Below are 15,619 nucleotides of genomic sequence, written 5' to 3'. Positions count from 1 at the left end.
TTGGCTGGGGAGGGCAGGGTATAAATAAATATTATTATTATTATTATTATTATTATTATTATTATTATTATGAAGTGTTCTGTTCCTGCTCTCTTCACAGTTATTAAAAATAACAATAATACAGTGAACACCACTGCCATTTCATATGGATTGTTTGTGTGGGTGTGTTAATTCTATGTTGTCCCAAAGGCGCTTATTTATATAATGAAATACTACCTGGGTAGTTGATTCCAAAAAGAGGTGCTGCGTAATTCACTGGCATTTACGCTATAGGGTCTTGCAATGTCTGCGTCCCGTCCCACCCGCCAACCTTCATCCTCCTGTGCTTTTTAACAGAGTGGAGTCATTTGGAGTCTGCTGCCTAAATACAGTGGTGCCTCGCAAGACGAAATTAATCCGTTCCGCGAGAGTCTTCGTCTAGCGGTTTTTTCGTCTTGCGAAGCAACCCTATTAGCGGCTTAACGGATTAGCGCTATTAGCGGTTTAGCGGCTATTAAAGGCTTAAAGGCTTAGCGGATTAGCTGCTAAAAGGCTATTAAAGGCTATTAAAGGCTTAGCGGATTAGATAAAGGGGGGGGAAAGCGAAAAAAAAATCTCAAGACTCGCAAGACATTTTCGTCTTGCGAAGCAAGCCCATAGGGAAATTCGTCCTGCGAAGCAACTCAAAAACGGAAAACCCTTTCGTCTAGCGGGTTTTCCGTCTTGCGAGGCATTCGTCTTGCGGGGCACCACTGTACTCAACTTGCAGACATGTAATGCATACAACGCTTTGAGATGCTTTCTCTCATACCTTGAGCTGTATAAGCATTCCCTCGCAGCACACCCTCCCGGAGCACCACAGGTTATAAATATGTTCGTTCTCTTGGTTCAGCTTGCCCGTGCTTGTGGCTTCTTTATTTGTGCCGTCATCCCCTTAAAAGAAAGCATAAGCTGATCAGCAAAAGTTTATTACTGTATACTTAAGACAACGCTGCAGTGTGCCATATGGCAGGCTGCTTTTGACAACTCAGAGGCTTTGGTCGGTATGAAATACTGCAGCCTGCCTTCCAATGGGGATGGGATAGCTGCAACATGCTGCACCAATACTCCAGTGACTGCTCTGCCTCCCTGTTGCCTTTCAGGCTCTTCAACGTGAAGATGGAGATCTGAAAAGCCTTAAATGACCTGCAACGGTATACCCAAAAGATCACCTCCACCCCTACTTTCCACCTTAAAAATGGGATGTGATCAGATCTTACATATACCATCTGTGTATCACATCAAGTCTGCTCAAGCATGCAAAAAGGTGTGCTTCAAAAAGCCTGAAACCTTGCTCCACACTGATATTCCACTTTCTCTCCCCCAGCAGCCTCCTGCGGCATCCCCTTTTGGAACAATCCCCAGCTCACTGAATTTGTGCGCTCTTGCAAACTTATCTTCTGTAAGTATGTCTCTGATTTCTTTGTGAACTCTTCACAATCTCTTAAGTTTTGCAATCTCTAAGCAGACTGTCACTTCTATCTCTTTCAGCAATGCACTCTTCCCAGTTTTACCTTGCTCTTTTTCTTGCTCCTTCCAACACTGCAATGGATTTCCTGGGAGTACTGTTCCGTCTTCGCTCAGTGCTGGCCTCTCCCTAAGATTCTGCGCTTTCCGCGTTCAGTTTTTACCTCTTCAACCCCAGACTTGATTCCCTTAGCATCAGCCTTCAGCCCTCTAATGCAAGATATGTCTCACTCCTCCATTTGACATCTCAGCTCACACAACTGAAAACTGAAAAACTCGGGAGGAGGTTTGAAGAACTTGGCTGATTTTGCACACACTTTAAATTCATTCTCTCCTCCCCTTTATATGCCACCTTCTTGGGCCAAGCTACACTTTGATCCACACCAACTTTATGAATCCTCAGCACCTCTCCTGTAACTCTGGTCATGTGTTGGGGAAGGAGTAAGAAGCTACTAGGCAGGCTTTAGGATGCAACTTACCAACAAGGGCAAAGTTACTTTCAAGCAGCTCCCGGTGACTATTGAACCAGGCCTGAGCCAGGCGGTTGTTCTTATTCTTCCCAATGATGTAATTCATGATGTAAGCAAGAAGCCCCGTCACCATTAAGATTTCCATGTAGTAACTCTCCCAGCTATTTTGGAGGTGGGCAGGGACCTGTGGTTGAATTTGGACATTGTTAAAACTACTTCATTTTGGGAGGAAATCAGTTGCTCATCATCATCAACAACAACAACAACAACAAAATCTGGTTGCGAGTTATAAGACACCTTTTTTTTTTATTCTTTTAGGAACTACCAATTACTAATTTCGAGACATAATATATCGAATCAAAACAATCCTGAGTTGGGCAGTGGCTTGGTGCTTTGCATGCCTCTCCCCATATGACCCAACCTGCACCCTGCGCTCATCATCTGAGATCCTGTCTTTGTGTGCCCTTTCCATAAGAGGCCCAGAGGGCAGCAACTTGAGAATGGGCCTTTTCTACAGTGGCTCCCTGCTTGTGAAATGCTCTCCCCAAGGAAGCTTGCCTGGCACCTTCATTGCATATCTTTAGGTACAAGGCAAAAACACTTCTCTATGAGCAATCTTAGCTGACCAAACATTTTGTGGCCTTTTAAATTTGTAAGAGGGGAGGGATTATTGGTTTGTTTTTGTTTTGTCCTGTATTATGTGTTCTCATTCTGTATGTTTATGTTGTGAACCACCCTGTGATCTTCGGATGAAAGGCGGTATACAAATTTAATTTAATTTAATAATAATACAGTGATACCTTGGTTGTCGAACTTAATCCATTCCAGGAGTCTGTTCGACTCCCAAAACCATTCGAAAACCAAGGCGCAGCTTCTGATTGGCTTCAGGAGCTTCCTGCACTCAATCGGAAGCCACATCGGACGTTTGGCTTCCAAAAAATGTTCGCAAACCTGAACACTTTGCGGCATTCGGGAGCCGATTTGTTCGGGAGCCGTTCAACAACCAAGGTACTACTGCAATATTAATTAATTAATAATACATACTTCAGTGATTACCCCGGCCCATTCAACCCTACAACTTAATGAAATTTAATTACCTTTTCTACAGCCTAAAACCTGGGCACTGCCAATGTGCTTCTGCAATGTCAGGCAATGTACAAAATATCAGTTACTAGAAAAGAATGATAGGATACTGAGCAACTGCACAGCGTCTTTGAAAGAACAGAAGATTGCTTTGGGCAGGCAACTAACTTCACATGGGGCCTAGCACCAGAAAAATCTGTCTGCTTTCTGTGGAAATGGGGGGGGGGGTAGTGGAAAAGAGCAAATGCAAGAAAGCTCAACACATGAAAAATTACATCCAACTAAGTCATACTCAAGAGCAAACCCACTGAAATCAACCCACTTCAGCTAGCCGAGTCTGCTGATTTCAACAGGATCTCCTTGTATTATTTGGTTGGAAACAACCCAATGAAGCTTAGTGATGTTGAATTAGGTTAGGGCCACTATGAGCTACTGTTAATTGGGGCTACATGTAAAACTAGTACATGGTCTTACATCAACAATTGTTATAGGATCTTTACTCTTGCCGGGAGATGCATCAGGTTTCTCCTCGTAGCCTTCAAACTCTTCATCGTCGTAAGGCTCACTCTCTGTATCACCTTCCTACAATAAGAAAGCAAAAGATACAGAAAATGTCATATGTTTCAATAAAGTAGACTTCTACTGTATCTATATTTACTGTTGGAACAGCCACTGGATAGAGCTTTAAACTGAAGGAGCCACCCTGAGTTGTGACATTTAATCCTTATAGTTCAATCTTCCTTTGGAAAACTCAGAGCAGCTCACATAGGGCTCCAAAATAATATCCACTGGGCCCCTGAGCAAACCGAGATTTTGGATTAAACATAACAGAAGCATGTGCCTTCAGCCAATTCAGAGTAGCTCGGTATATGACATTAAACTTGCTTCTAGGAAACCCGGTAATTGTTTGCAGTGGTTTCTCTGATAGCATCTGGGTGGCTGTGGAGTGCAGCACATCTATGTCTGCCTAGCTAGGAAAAGGAAGGCTGCATCTTTCATACCTGCTTCTGCAACAAGATTGAATGGGATGGCCAGCTACGTTTCTTCCTAGCGCAGGCACAACGCAAAGAGGTGACAATGTTAATCCACGCTCAGAGGCTGTGCAAATAACAAAGGGACAATGTGCCCTACTGTAAATGTTAAAAAGAAGTTAATGCAAGAGCGCTGTCATGGCTTGAAAAGGTAGGTGCCATTGACACCAAGTCTCCAGGTGTCTGAATTTAATAGAATCCTATCTACAGATGCTCCTCAGGTTCAGGGGCTGGGTGCTGCCCTCCATCTGGCCTTCATGATTCTCCCCAGGCCTCAGTCACGACTGGCTCTGTTCCATGCACTTTGTAAGTGCAGTTTTGCCTGACTGAAACATATCCCTGATTGGTGATAAGGCTGCCTGTTTGCCTGGAAAGAGGATGGAGACATATGTCTGGGTGTATGCAGAAAACTGACTTTTGCAGGCCTGGAATGTAGCCTTCTGAAGAAAGCAAGAGCACTCTCATCAACTGTGCCAGCCACCGTGTCTAACTAGCCCATGGAAGGTTCCCTGTGATGGAATATGGCCCTCAAGCTGAATTACCTTCCTCATCCCTGCCCTACTGCCTTTGCAATCCTAAAGATGATCCGTAGGTCTGTGGTAACTGGAAGACTGAGCACAGTAACACCCTTGAGACTGACTGCTTAATTGTGGCATGAGCTTTCGTAAGCAACAGCCTATTCCATCAGGTGGATGAAACGGGAGGTGGCAGACACAAACATGTGAGTTGAGGTACAGTGCAAGATCAATCAAGTTAGCAAGGATGCGACTTCAAAAGAATGAGGATGCCAAGAAGACATCTGATTGCAATGATGGGTTACTTCAATACAGCCTACATGATTGTCCGACCTGGCACTCAATCCACGTGCAGAAAGATGGTGCAGTTTTGAAGTATTTAGACTGCCAGCCTACATCTATTTACCTACCGTATTTTTCGCCCCATAGGACGCACCACCCCATAGGACACACCTAGTTTTTTTGGGGGGGAAATAAAGGGGAAAAAAATTATTCCCCCCCCAGGCGCAGGGGCTGGCGCGGGGGAAGCCTGAGCTTCCCCCAACCCCAGCCCCCAGAACAGGCTGCCGCCCCAAGCCTTGCGCGCCCGGCAGGACCTCCCGCTGGGCGCGCAAGGCTTGCAGACATCTGCCCGAAGCAGGGGGCGGGCTCCGCAGATGGCCCCCTGCTTCGGGCTGCAGGCTGCCGCCCCAAGCCTTGCGGACATCTGCCCGAAGCGGGGGGCGGGCTCCACAGCACGACATCTGTCCGAAGCACGGGGCATGCTACGCAATGCGCCCCGTGCTTCGGGCTGCAGGCTGCTGCCCGCAAGCCTTGCGCGCCCGGCGGGACCTCCCGCCGGGCACGCGAGGCTTGCGGATAGCTTCCTGAAGCCTGGAGAGCGAGAGGGGTCGGTGCGCACCAACGCCTCTCGCTCTCCAGGCTTCAGCGAAAGCCTGCATTCGCCCCATAGGACGCACACACATTTCCCCTTCATTTTTGGAGGGGAAAAAGTGCGTCCTATAGGGCGAAAAATACGGTACCTGAACTGAGTGGGACTTACTTCCAAGTTTACGTACTCATGATTGCTTTCCAAGGCATGGGAAAGCTCATTGTAAAGACCACATCCAGCCATGAGGGAATGCTTGCCCAACCTCATGCCACAAGCAATGCTGCATTCTGCTTCTCTACAGCAGGGGTGTTACCATTAATGCCCCTGTGAGATGCCCCTTCGCAAGAAGTATTAAAAAAACTCAATTATTTTGTTTTTCATGGAGCCCCTGTGTTAACTGTTTGTTTAATGTTGCTGCTGCTTTCTGTAGTGATTACTTTCCTTCAACTTAATTGGTCTTTTGAATTTAGGATTGCCATATGTCCTCTTTTTCCAGGACACGTCCTCGTTTTCATGGGTATATAGTCATCACAGCGATCCATAGTTAAAAGCAGAAGTCAGCAAAAGTGTCCTCTTTTTTGCTCATCAAAACATGGCAACCCCAATGTTAAGCTTTGCATCTTTGTACCCCGCTTTGGAAGCATTTGTGAAAAACAGTACAGCAATATAATCGTTAATTAAATACAACATAAAACCTAATTAATATATAAAATCTTGCTTTGCCAGTGGAATAGACTGGCCGACCTCGTAACTCCACCATCAGCAACCCTCCCTCAAAACAAAAATGACAAAGAACAGGCCAGGCCCTTCCCCCGGCTTTATCACCTGTGCATCAGCATCCTCAAAGTCAAGATTTTCGTCTTGACCTTCAAGCTCAACCGTGGCCTCCTCCTCGTCATCTTCGGTCGTGACAACCCGCTGGGGAGATTCAGTCGCAGGATCTTCTATCACATCTTCAAACTCAGCGAAGTCATTATCATCATATTCCACAATGTCATCGCCGTCGTCAAACTCATCAAACTTTGCCCAAACGAGGCCCCACGGGATGAAGAGAACGGCCACCACAAAGCACACGCTTCTCATTGTTGCTGGGAAAAGGAAAAAAGGCAGTAAATATCGAAATCTTCAGACCTGGGAATACAGAAACATCCAGCGCGTGCCCCTTCCTAAAATAGCAACTCAAGAGGCCGGCAACTCCCTGTCAGCTGCAAGCAACACGCTGGGAAATTTATCAATCTGCAGTTTAGCTGCATGCCCTTTATGTATCAGGTGCACAAATAAAGATGTGGTGGTCATGTTACAACACTTTTACACTATGCTCCTCTAGGAAATGTAAGACATGTCCGTGGGCCAGAGAAACAGTTGTGGGCAGACACATGGTTCTAAGAGCAAAAGGCCACCTCCTGCATGTTACCGGCAAGACCTAAAAGGGGCAAATTTGGACTGTTAGTATGCCTAATTATGAAAAATTGCATTGACAGAGCTCACTTAGAAGCTTGAGGTACTGAAAGAAGCATGTAGACACTTTCACTACAGACTGGTACTAACAGCTGCATATACACAAATCTGGACTGTTTTAAGAGCAAATGTAGACACTTCTTCAACTAATTGACATGAAACCCGTGAAAGTAAAAGAAATTACAGTGGTACCTCGGGATGCGAATGGGATCCGTTCCGGAGCCCCATACGCATCCTGAATAAAACGTAAGACGCGTCGGCGTGTGCACGGATCGCATTTTGCCACTTCCGCGCATGTGTGTGACATCATTTTGAGTGTCTGCGCATGCGGTAAAACCTGGAAGTAACGCACTCCGTTACTTCTGGGTTGCCGCGGAGCGCAACCCGAAAGTGCTCAACCTGAAGCACATTCAACCCGGGGTATGACTGTATAGGTACATGGCCAAAGTCACCCTCTGTTTTTGAATAGGTATACAGTGGTACCTCGGGTTAAGTACTTAATTCGTTCCGGAGGTCCGTTCTTAACCTGAAACTGTTCTTAACCTGAAGCATCACTTTAGCTAATGGGGCCTCCCGCTGCTGCCGCACCGCCAGAGCACGATTTCTGTTCTCATCCTGAAGCTAAGTTCTTTACTCGAGGTACTATTTCTGGGTTAGCAGAGTCTGTAACCTGAAGCGTATGTAACCCGAGGTACCACTGTACTACTAAATCTGTTGTTGATTTGTTACTCTCTCTTTTTGAATAGGTGTACTAAATCTACTGATGATTTGTTATAACAAAAACTGAACAATAAATTACGCGGGGGGGAGCCACACCCTAAGTTTCATTTTAGCTACACAGAATTAGCATTGCACAACACTTCTCAATTACTCAGATATAAAAGAGGAAAGAGACTACTAAGAGGGTAGAGGGACAAAGCCTCTTCCTGAACACACTAGAATTTGAGCTTGTTCTCCTTTCTGTCACCATAGGGTGACAGGTCTGCCAATCATTGGTTTAGACTACCCACCTTTTGTGCACTGATAGTGCAATCCAATGCCTGTCTGCACAGGCAGGAAGGAAGTCCTCCTGAGTTCAGTGGGGCTTACTCTCAGGTAAATGGGTATAGGATTGCAACCTATCTAATTTAAGAGCTGGATTATCAAAGTATCCATATAGTTCAGCCCCTCTTTTCCGAAAGTGATCAGCAAAATGACTCTGGGAGCCCGCAATCAAAGCATGAAGTAAAAAATCATCCCCTGTTACTTATCCCAAACGTCTAGTATTCAGAAGTACAGAGTCTGGAGACTTCATTCTGTTTAGCAGTCACAGCTAAGAAGTGCAACCTCCAACAGAAGGTTGTAGATAGGACGACAGTCACCAATCAACCCACACACATACATGTGCATGCAAATGGGGAAAATGTTTACTTAAGGAAATGAAGGACGTTGTCAAAAGTTTGAGACTCTAAGCTGAAAATGTCCAATGGACAATTGCCTGATCTGCACATAATGATAAACTATAATTTATTTAACAAACCTTGAGTTAACAAGTTGTGATCAAACAAAGCATGGCTTGTTTCTCCAAAATTTGGTTCATTTTGCAGCTGCTCTCGTTTGCTGTAGCTTGGCAAGTGTGGGGTGGGATGCCAAATAAACCATAATTAGTTAAGGAAGACTGCTTGGTTCAAGCCATGGATAAAAGAAACCAATGTTTCTAAGTCAACAAAAAACCATGGCTTCAGATTGTGGTTTGCGGGCAATAAACAAATCATATATAAGCCTCTGGACACAGTTAGCTCACAATACTAAGCCATGGCTTAACTATAGTTAAAAAAGCACTATGTTTGAACCAGACCAATGTTGGACTTCACTTTATAGAACTCATGCCTGTTACAATCAGGGTGGATAAAAATCAATGATTTAAAAATAAATAAATAATCACATTTTTTAATTTTAAAATGAAATGCTTTTGGAGGAAAAATCTTTCTAAAGATAGTTTTCTATTTAAGTTACATTATAGTCCAAAGGCTATTCATCAGGAAATAAGGATGTGTTTTAAGTTTTTCATGTGTGCTAAAACTCAGTCTAAGGGTTTTTTTTTTAAAAATTGTTTAACCACATCAGTTAACAAACATGGATACATATGCTATAATGTTATTGTTTCAGTTAAATGTTATTAAGGAAATTATTATTTTTCTCCTTCCAATAAAGTACAGCAGAAAAGTTGTCCAAATATACAGCTAACTTATTAAACCTCACAATAATTTCATAATTATCTGTCAGTGTATTTATAATAGTACAACCAAACCAGTATGGTAATTTTTGATATAACTATAAAAACTACTCTGAAAATTTATTATTCCAAAAATGAAACCTTCATCTAGTTGTAAATATTGATTATACCAGCAAAAAATGAGTCTTTCTGTAAAAAAAAAAAAGATTTAAATCAAGCCTTACTGACTAGTGATTTAAATCAAGTCTTACTGACTAGTGATTTAAATCGTGATTTAAATCAAATCCACCCTGGTTACAATACAGCTCACCTGCTGTACAAGCAACTGTCATCGTTCATAACTCATCTAACACTTCTCATTATAGTTAGTAAATTACTGTGTAGCACTGGGAAGTTTCCATTTGCTGCTGGAAGAAGACTGCTGTTTTGGACAGCAATCAATAAAAAACGAATTGCACCCATCTGCAAATCTCACATCACAGTATCGTTGGGAGCTGAGGTCCTTGTTAGGGTTATGTTACAGACTGGCACTGTCAATGCCTGTTGTCAGTACCTGCCGCTTGCAACACCGCAGCCTTCCGTATTCCACAGTTAAAAGGAGTAGCTCCTTAAAAGGAACTCAATCTAGGTTACGTTAGGTTAGGCAATCTAAAATTAGCAAGAGCAGCCAGAGCGCTTCCATCCATCAGCTACGTTTTATAAGCAGGCAGGCTTGGGAAATAAAAAAGGATGCGTGAAGGAGAAATAGGCTGCTGTAGTGCTTTTGGCACACACTCTCTGAATGCCAAATTGACTCAAGTGTGCAGAGCAACAGCTGCCTTCAAACTAAAAATGTAGCCGACTGCCAGTCTCTCTACTTGCCTGGCCGTTATCAGGGACTGGGCTGGACACTAAGGAGTGGTGGCTGAATACCGATGAGTGGGCAACTGGGAGAAGGGGAGTTGCGGAGAATGACTAAGAAGGAGGGATCAGTGAGTCTGTAGCAGCCAGGAGGCAAGAGGCAGAGGCAGGAGAAGCTACAGGATAGGAGAATGAAGAGCAGTGCCAGGATAGAGAGGTCAGGCTGGCATAGCGTCGAGGACTTCCACACCTCCTTCTCCTGTTCAACCATTTCCCCACGACCAGAAGATGATTGAAGAGGGAGGAGTAGGAACAGGATACATGCAGGAGGAGGCTTTGCTTGCTTGCTTGTAGGGAGGTTAAAGGTAAAGGGACCCCTGACCATTAGGTCCAGTCGTGACCGACTCTGGGGTTGCGGCGCTCATCTCACTTTATTGGCTGAGGGAGCCGGCGTACAGCTTCCGGGTCATGTGGCCAGCATGACTAAGCCGCTTCTGGCAAACCAGAACAGCACACAGAAACGCCGTTTACCTTCCCGCTGGAGCGGTACCTATTGATCTACATGCACTTTGACGTGCTTTCGAACTGCTAGGTTGGCAGGAGCAGGGACCGAGCAACAGGAGCTCACCCCGTTGCAGGGATTCGAACCGCCGACCTTCTGATCGGCAAGTCCTAGGCTCTGTGGTTTAACCCACAGTGCCACCTGCTTAGGGAGGTTAGGGAGATAAATAAGCTGGGGCTGAGGGCGGAGTGTTGGGCTTTTATGACAAAATGGGTGTACAAATTTTGTGAAATAAATAAATAATAAAATAAAATCACCCTACCCTTAATATGCCTGGTACTTCTGGTCTTCCTGCTAATAAACCTATCTATTTAGAGCAGGCACAGGTGGAAAGTAAGACTGAGCTCTTCAGATAGATTACCTGACGATCACAGTAGGAGTTTCTGACCTGCAACTGTTTAACATAGTAACATCAAAAAGGCTTCCACCAAACTAGGCTGTCAGAAACCCCGATGGATAGTTTAGCTGTAGATTTCCCACCAATTCTGTCTGCTCTCACAACAACCCTGAAAGGTTTGAAAGAGAGGGAGAGACCAGCTCAAAGTCAACAAGCTTTTGGAATATCTGAAAAAATATCATAACCAGATGAAATTGCGAGCAACATTCAAAATATGAGCGGCTGAAGAAAAACGATAGTATTTGAAAGAGAAGAATATGTATGTGTTAGGTGAAATGTCTAATAGAATGAATGGGATGGGATTAAGAACATCACGGAAGGAAAGGCAGAAAGTTTAAGAAATGTATAAGCAATTTAAAAGCTGGAATTTATAAAGACTTTAAAGTTTTATTTTTTTAAAAAAAGGAGGTCAACCAGTGAGCTTCATGGGCAAGCGGCAATTTGAGTCCAGTGTGCCCCAACCTGGTGCCCTCCAAATGTTTGGGACCCCTGCCATCAACACCAGGCAGCATGGTGAAATTAGTGAAAATGGGAGTTGCAGTTCAAAACACCCAGAGAGGACACCAGGTTAGAGAAGGCTCCTCTAGTTATAACAGCGGCCTGGCTCACTGGCTTGTACATACATACATCCTAGGAGCAGCAAGTAATGAGATATCTCTGTATCTGGCTCTTCTATCCTGCCTATCATTTCACCTCAAACTCAAGCTGGTGAACCACTGGATTGTAGGAAAAAACAAAATAGGTTTATCCAAGCCTGATTTAGAACTGTACCCTTTCAGAACTATACTCAATTCTGCTGAAAAAGTCTCCCCACTCCACCTCAACCACCTGGTTCCATACTCAGATTTACAGAGTAGTCTCCCCATTCCCAAGCATGACCAGGAAATTATCTGTCCCTTTTAAGAGCAGAATAAAAGCCTGCCAGATCAGGCCATCTTGTCCAACATGCTGTTCTCACAGTGGCCAACCAGGAGCACAAATGTGCTCTTCCCTTCAGTGGTTTTTAATTCCAAATCTGAGTATGGCAGGTAGTTAAAGAGCTTTAGCAGGTAAAACTAAGCCACATTAAGTGATTTTGGACAAGCACTGTATACTGTCAGGTGAAAAGAAAACGGAGGCTGGAAAAAAGAAAAAATTATGCTGTCGAATTCCAGGAAGCCAGCATCCATTTTCTAAGCGTATGAGAGATTATGGTGGATTTTTCCACCGTGTTTTACCAGACAGGTCACAAAATTCCCACACAGCGAGCTGCAGGAACTCCAAGAGTTCCTATAAGAGAGCCATCTGAGCTATGTGACATAAAACAGCATTCCCCCTATCTTTATACCGTACTGTTAAGATATTTTGTCCTCTCCCAATGCCCACACACGTGTGTTACATACACACACACTCCCTTCCCCCATCAAGATAAACAACCCATACCACAACCTTAGAAGCCAATCTCTGCTTCTATAACCAACCTCTTTTTATTATTTATATAGCTACCCAGCAATAAAAACAAAAGCAACCTTGGGCAGCTTGCAAGCAACACTAAATTGAAAAGCACTGTAAATAATAATTAAGAACAATAAAAGAGAGCGGGGGAGGAAACAAAACAAAAAAAAACACCTTTCCTTGTAACAGCGGCAGCAGAAGCAGTTTACAAAACAGTTATGATTTCAACACCGTTCCCACGACCGGGATGGGGTCGGCTACACACGTGTCGTACGTACACACGGTCCTGGAGACCGACCTACAAATTCCAAAGGAGAGCGAAAGGCAGAGAGACTTTCGTCCCAGGCCTGGAAAGGGGGCAGCCAACTGTCTACCCCTATGGAGCCGCTTTTGACTCGCTTAGGAACCAGCCAGAGGCCTGGGAGGGCGAGAGAAGGGCCCAGCGGACTCCCTTTAGCCCTCGCCCCTCTCCCCGTACCCCCAACCCTTCAAACTGACCCACCCGGCGCAACCCCGGGGTACCTGAGGCCGGCGCTGCCGCTACAACGACGTTCCCGAGGCCCTGCTCGCCTGCCTGCCTGCCGGACTTTACGCTCGCGGTTTCCTTCCTCCTCCTCCCGTAAGGTACGCGAGTTGCGTAAGTCTGCGCAGGCGCCTCTCGCCTGAAGGCCAAAGAAAGGTGAGAGGCGGAGGGAGGAGGAGGAGGGAGGAGGAGTGGCTGGGAGCGGGGCGGACTTGGAGGCCTTTTGCCCGCTTTCCTTCGGAGTTAGGAAAAGGGGCAGTGCCGGGTTTACTTATAAGCTATAGTTTAGGGCCCCACCCTCTTGGGGGCCCCCCAAAAAATTAAAGGGGGAAAAATTGGATGTACGTTTCCAAAATATAAGATAAAAATCAAATCAAATAAAACCTACATACAGCAACAGTGTTTTGTGTTGTGTAGGCTCCTATGATGTAAGTCATGGGCCCCACCTGCTAGCCTGCTCCCTAAAATATCACTGGTTTGCTCATATATAGGGTGCCTACATTCTGCTATTTATAATTATTAGTAGTTTGCATCATATATTTACACCTATTATTATTTCATGTTTTAGCAAGTTCCTAGGGACTAGATTATGAGTCTTTATAAATTGCGTTTCTAAAAGAACTTTTGTTATTGCCAAATGCCAGTGTGTTTGCATTATTAAGTTAGTTATGAATAAAAAATCATTTTAAGTTAAAGCTTAATTATTTCACTATTAATATACTTCTTAATTGTATTTTACTATTTATATACTACTTAATTGTATTTCAGTTCAACAATTACTTCGATAAAATACATGTTTTGTTACTATTAGGTCCATAAATTACCATACAGCATATATTCAACACGAAAAACAGCGACATTTTGTTGTTGACAAAGGACAGCTGGACATAGAAAGGGCCCCATTACCTTCAGTAGCTTACGGCCTCATCAAACCTAAATCCGGCCCTGCATCTGTCCCCCGAAGCGGCTCCAGAGGCTGATAAAATCTCTTGGACCTTGATGAGGGTTTGTTGTTTTTTACTCTGTTTGCAATGGTGAAAGGAAGGCACGAGGGTTTTTAAATTATTGTTGTTATTATTTCCTCCAGAAACATGTGAGAAGCTGGTTGAGACACTTCCAGAAAGGGACTGGTGAGGTGGGGTGGGGGGGAGAGAATACTTTGTACATGCTCTGGTGTGGGCTGGGGTTGCCAAATCTCCCCAAAATAAATAAATAAACAAACAAACACATGTCCGGGAAATTCCACAAGGAGACTTGAGGCACCGACACATGTATTATTATGGCATAAACTTTCACCTGATGGAGTGGACTGCAGTACACAAAAGCTTATGCCATAATCATTAAGGTGCCGGGAAATAGAAAAAAAGGAAAAAAGCTTCATAGCCCTACTATTAATAATATGACAGGTCTACACCTTTAAAAAACGACCACACACTACACCCTTTCAAATATATCCAGAGGCCTGGCGTAGTTCTTATTCCCATTTTATTGGGACGAGCGGATATGTGTGCCGACGGTGAGAAACATGTCTTACAGCAGCCCTAGAATTCAATCCACTGTTACTAACCCCAAGCTGTAACTTAGTAGTAAAACACATGCCTAGCATGCAGAAGGTCCTTGACTTTATCTCTGACATCTCCAGCTGGAACATGGGCATAGCCAGGATTTTTTTTGGGGGGGGGAGGCCTTTTGTTGGTGGGGGCAGAAGCTCAGCTATGTATTTTTATTGACTGGGGGCAGCTGCCCCTCCCTGTCCCCCCGGCTATGCCCATGAGCTGGAATACTGCTGCTAGTCAGTGTATGTAATGCTAAACTAGATGGGCTAGATGGGAGACAGTAACATGATACTGATTCATTATTTCATTCATAAGGTAAAGGTAAAGGGACCCCTGACCATGAGGTCCAGTCGTGACCGACTCTGGGGTTGCGGCGCTCATCTCGCTTTATTGGCTGAGGGAGCCAGCGTTCAGCTTCCGGGTCATGTGGCCAGCATGACTAAGCCGCTTCTGGCAAACCAGAGCAGCGCACGGAAACGCCGTTTACCTTCCCGCCAGAGCGGTACCTATTTATCCACCTGCACTTTGACGTGCTTTTGAACTGCTAGGTTGGCAGGAGCAGGAACCGAGCAAGGGGAGCTCACCCCATCATCACAGGGATTCGAACCACTGACCTTCTGATCGGCAAGTCCTAGGCTCTGTGGTTAAACCTACAGCGCCACCCGCGTCCCATTTCATTCATATATATATATATATATATATATATATATAATTTATTTTCCATTTAATATTATACATTCACATCATCATTATCCACTTTACCACTTTGGCTCTTTAGAGCCTATCGACTTCGTTCCCTCCTGCCTCATGGCTTTCAAAATTAACCTTTACATCATTGCATGTTATACGTTTTCCAATTCTAATTACACGCATTACAAAATAGCTCAAAATTTAAAAGAAAATAGAGAGAAAAATTCTTATTACAAGTCTTCACAGACTACCCTGCTGGTGATGCTAATTGCTTACAATAATCTTTCAAATATCGTATAAATTTACTCCAGTCAGTTTGGAATACTTGATCATCATTATTTCTATCCCATCTCTCCTACTAATAATTGTGTATGTGAGTTTATTACAGTAATAACTTTAGGGGGGGGGGGAACCAGGCTCGCGTGTCACTCTAGAACTTTTCCCCTCTAGGATCTGCGCCCGCCACGGGCTTCTTCCAACGGTTTCCCG

At 44.4% G+C, this 15,619-nt stretch overlaps 1 protein-coding gene across 1 annotated transcript in view; it reads right to left on the bottom strand.

The window, feature by feature from the left end:
* CCDC47 (coiled-coil domain containing 47) overlaps positions 1-13,018 on the bottom strand; it is a 28,031-nt gene extending 15,013 nt beyond the window's left edge. Inside the window, exons 1-5 of the mRNA XM_080979404.1 lie at positions 12,884-13,018; positions 6,281-6,543; positions 3,513-3,620; positions 1,965-2,139; positions 791-912 (exon numbers count right to left, since the gene is read on the bottom strand). Of these exons, the coding sequence (XP_080835530.1) occupies positions 791-912; positions 1,965-2,139; positions 3,513-3,620; positions 6,281-6,538 (663 nt within the window). The 5' untranslated portion in view covers positions 6,539-6,543; positions 12,884-13,018. The remainder of the gene's footprint in view (positions 1-790; positions 913-1,964; positions 2,140-3,512; positions 3,621-6,280; positions 6,544-12,883) is intronic.
* Positions 13,019-15,619: the final 2,601 nt, after the last annotated feature.

The sequence above is a fragment of the Podarcis pityusensis genome, assembly GCF_964106645.2.
Source record: "Podarcis pityusensis genome assembly, chromosome: 13".
NCBI classification, from domain to species: domain Eukaryota; kingdom Metazoa; phylum Chordata; class Lepidosauria; order Squamata; family Lacertidae; genus Podarcis; species Podarcis pityusensis.
This window is presented reverse-complemented; position numbering and strand designations above follow the sequence as displayed.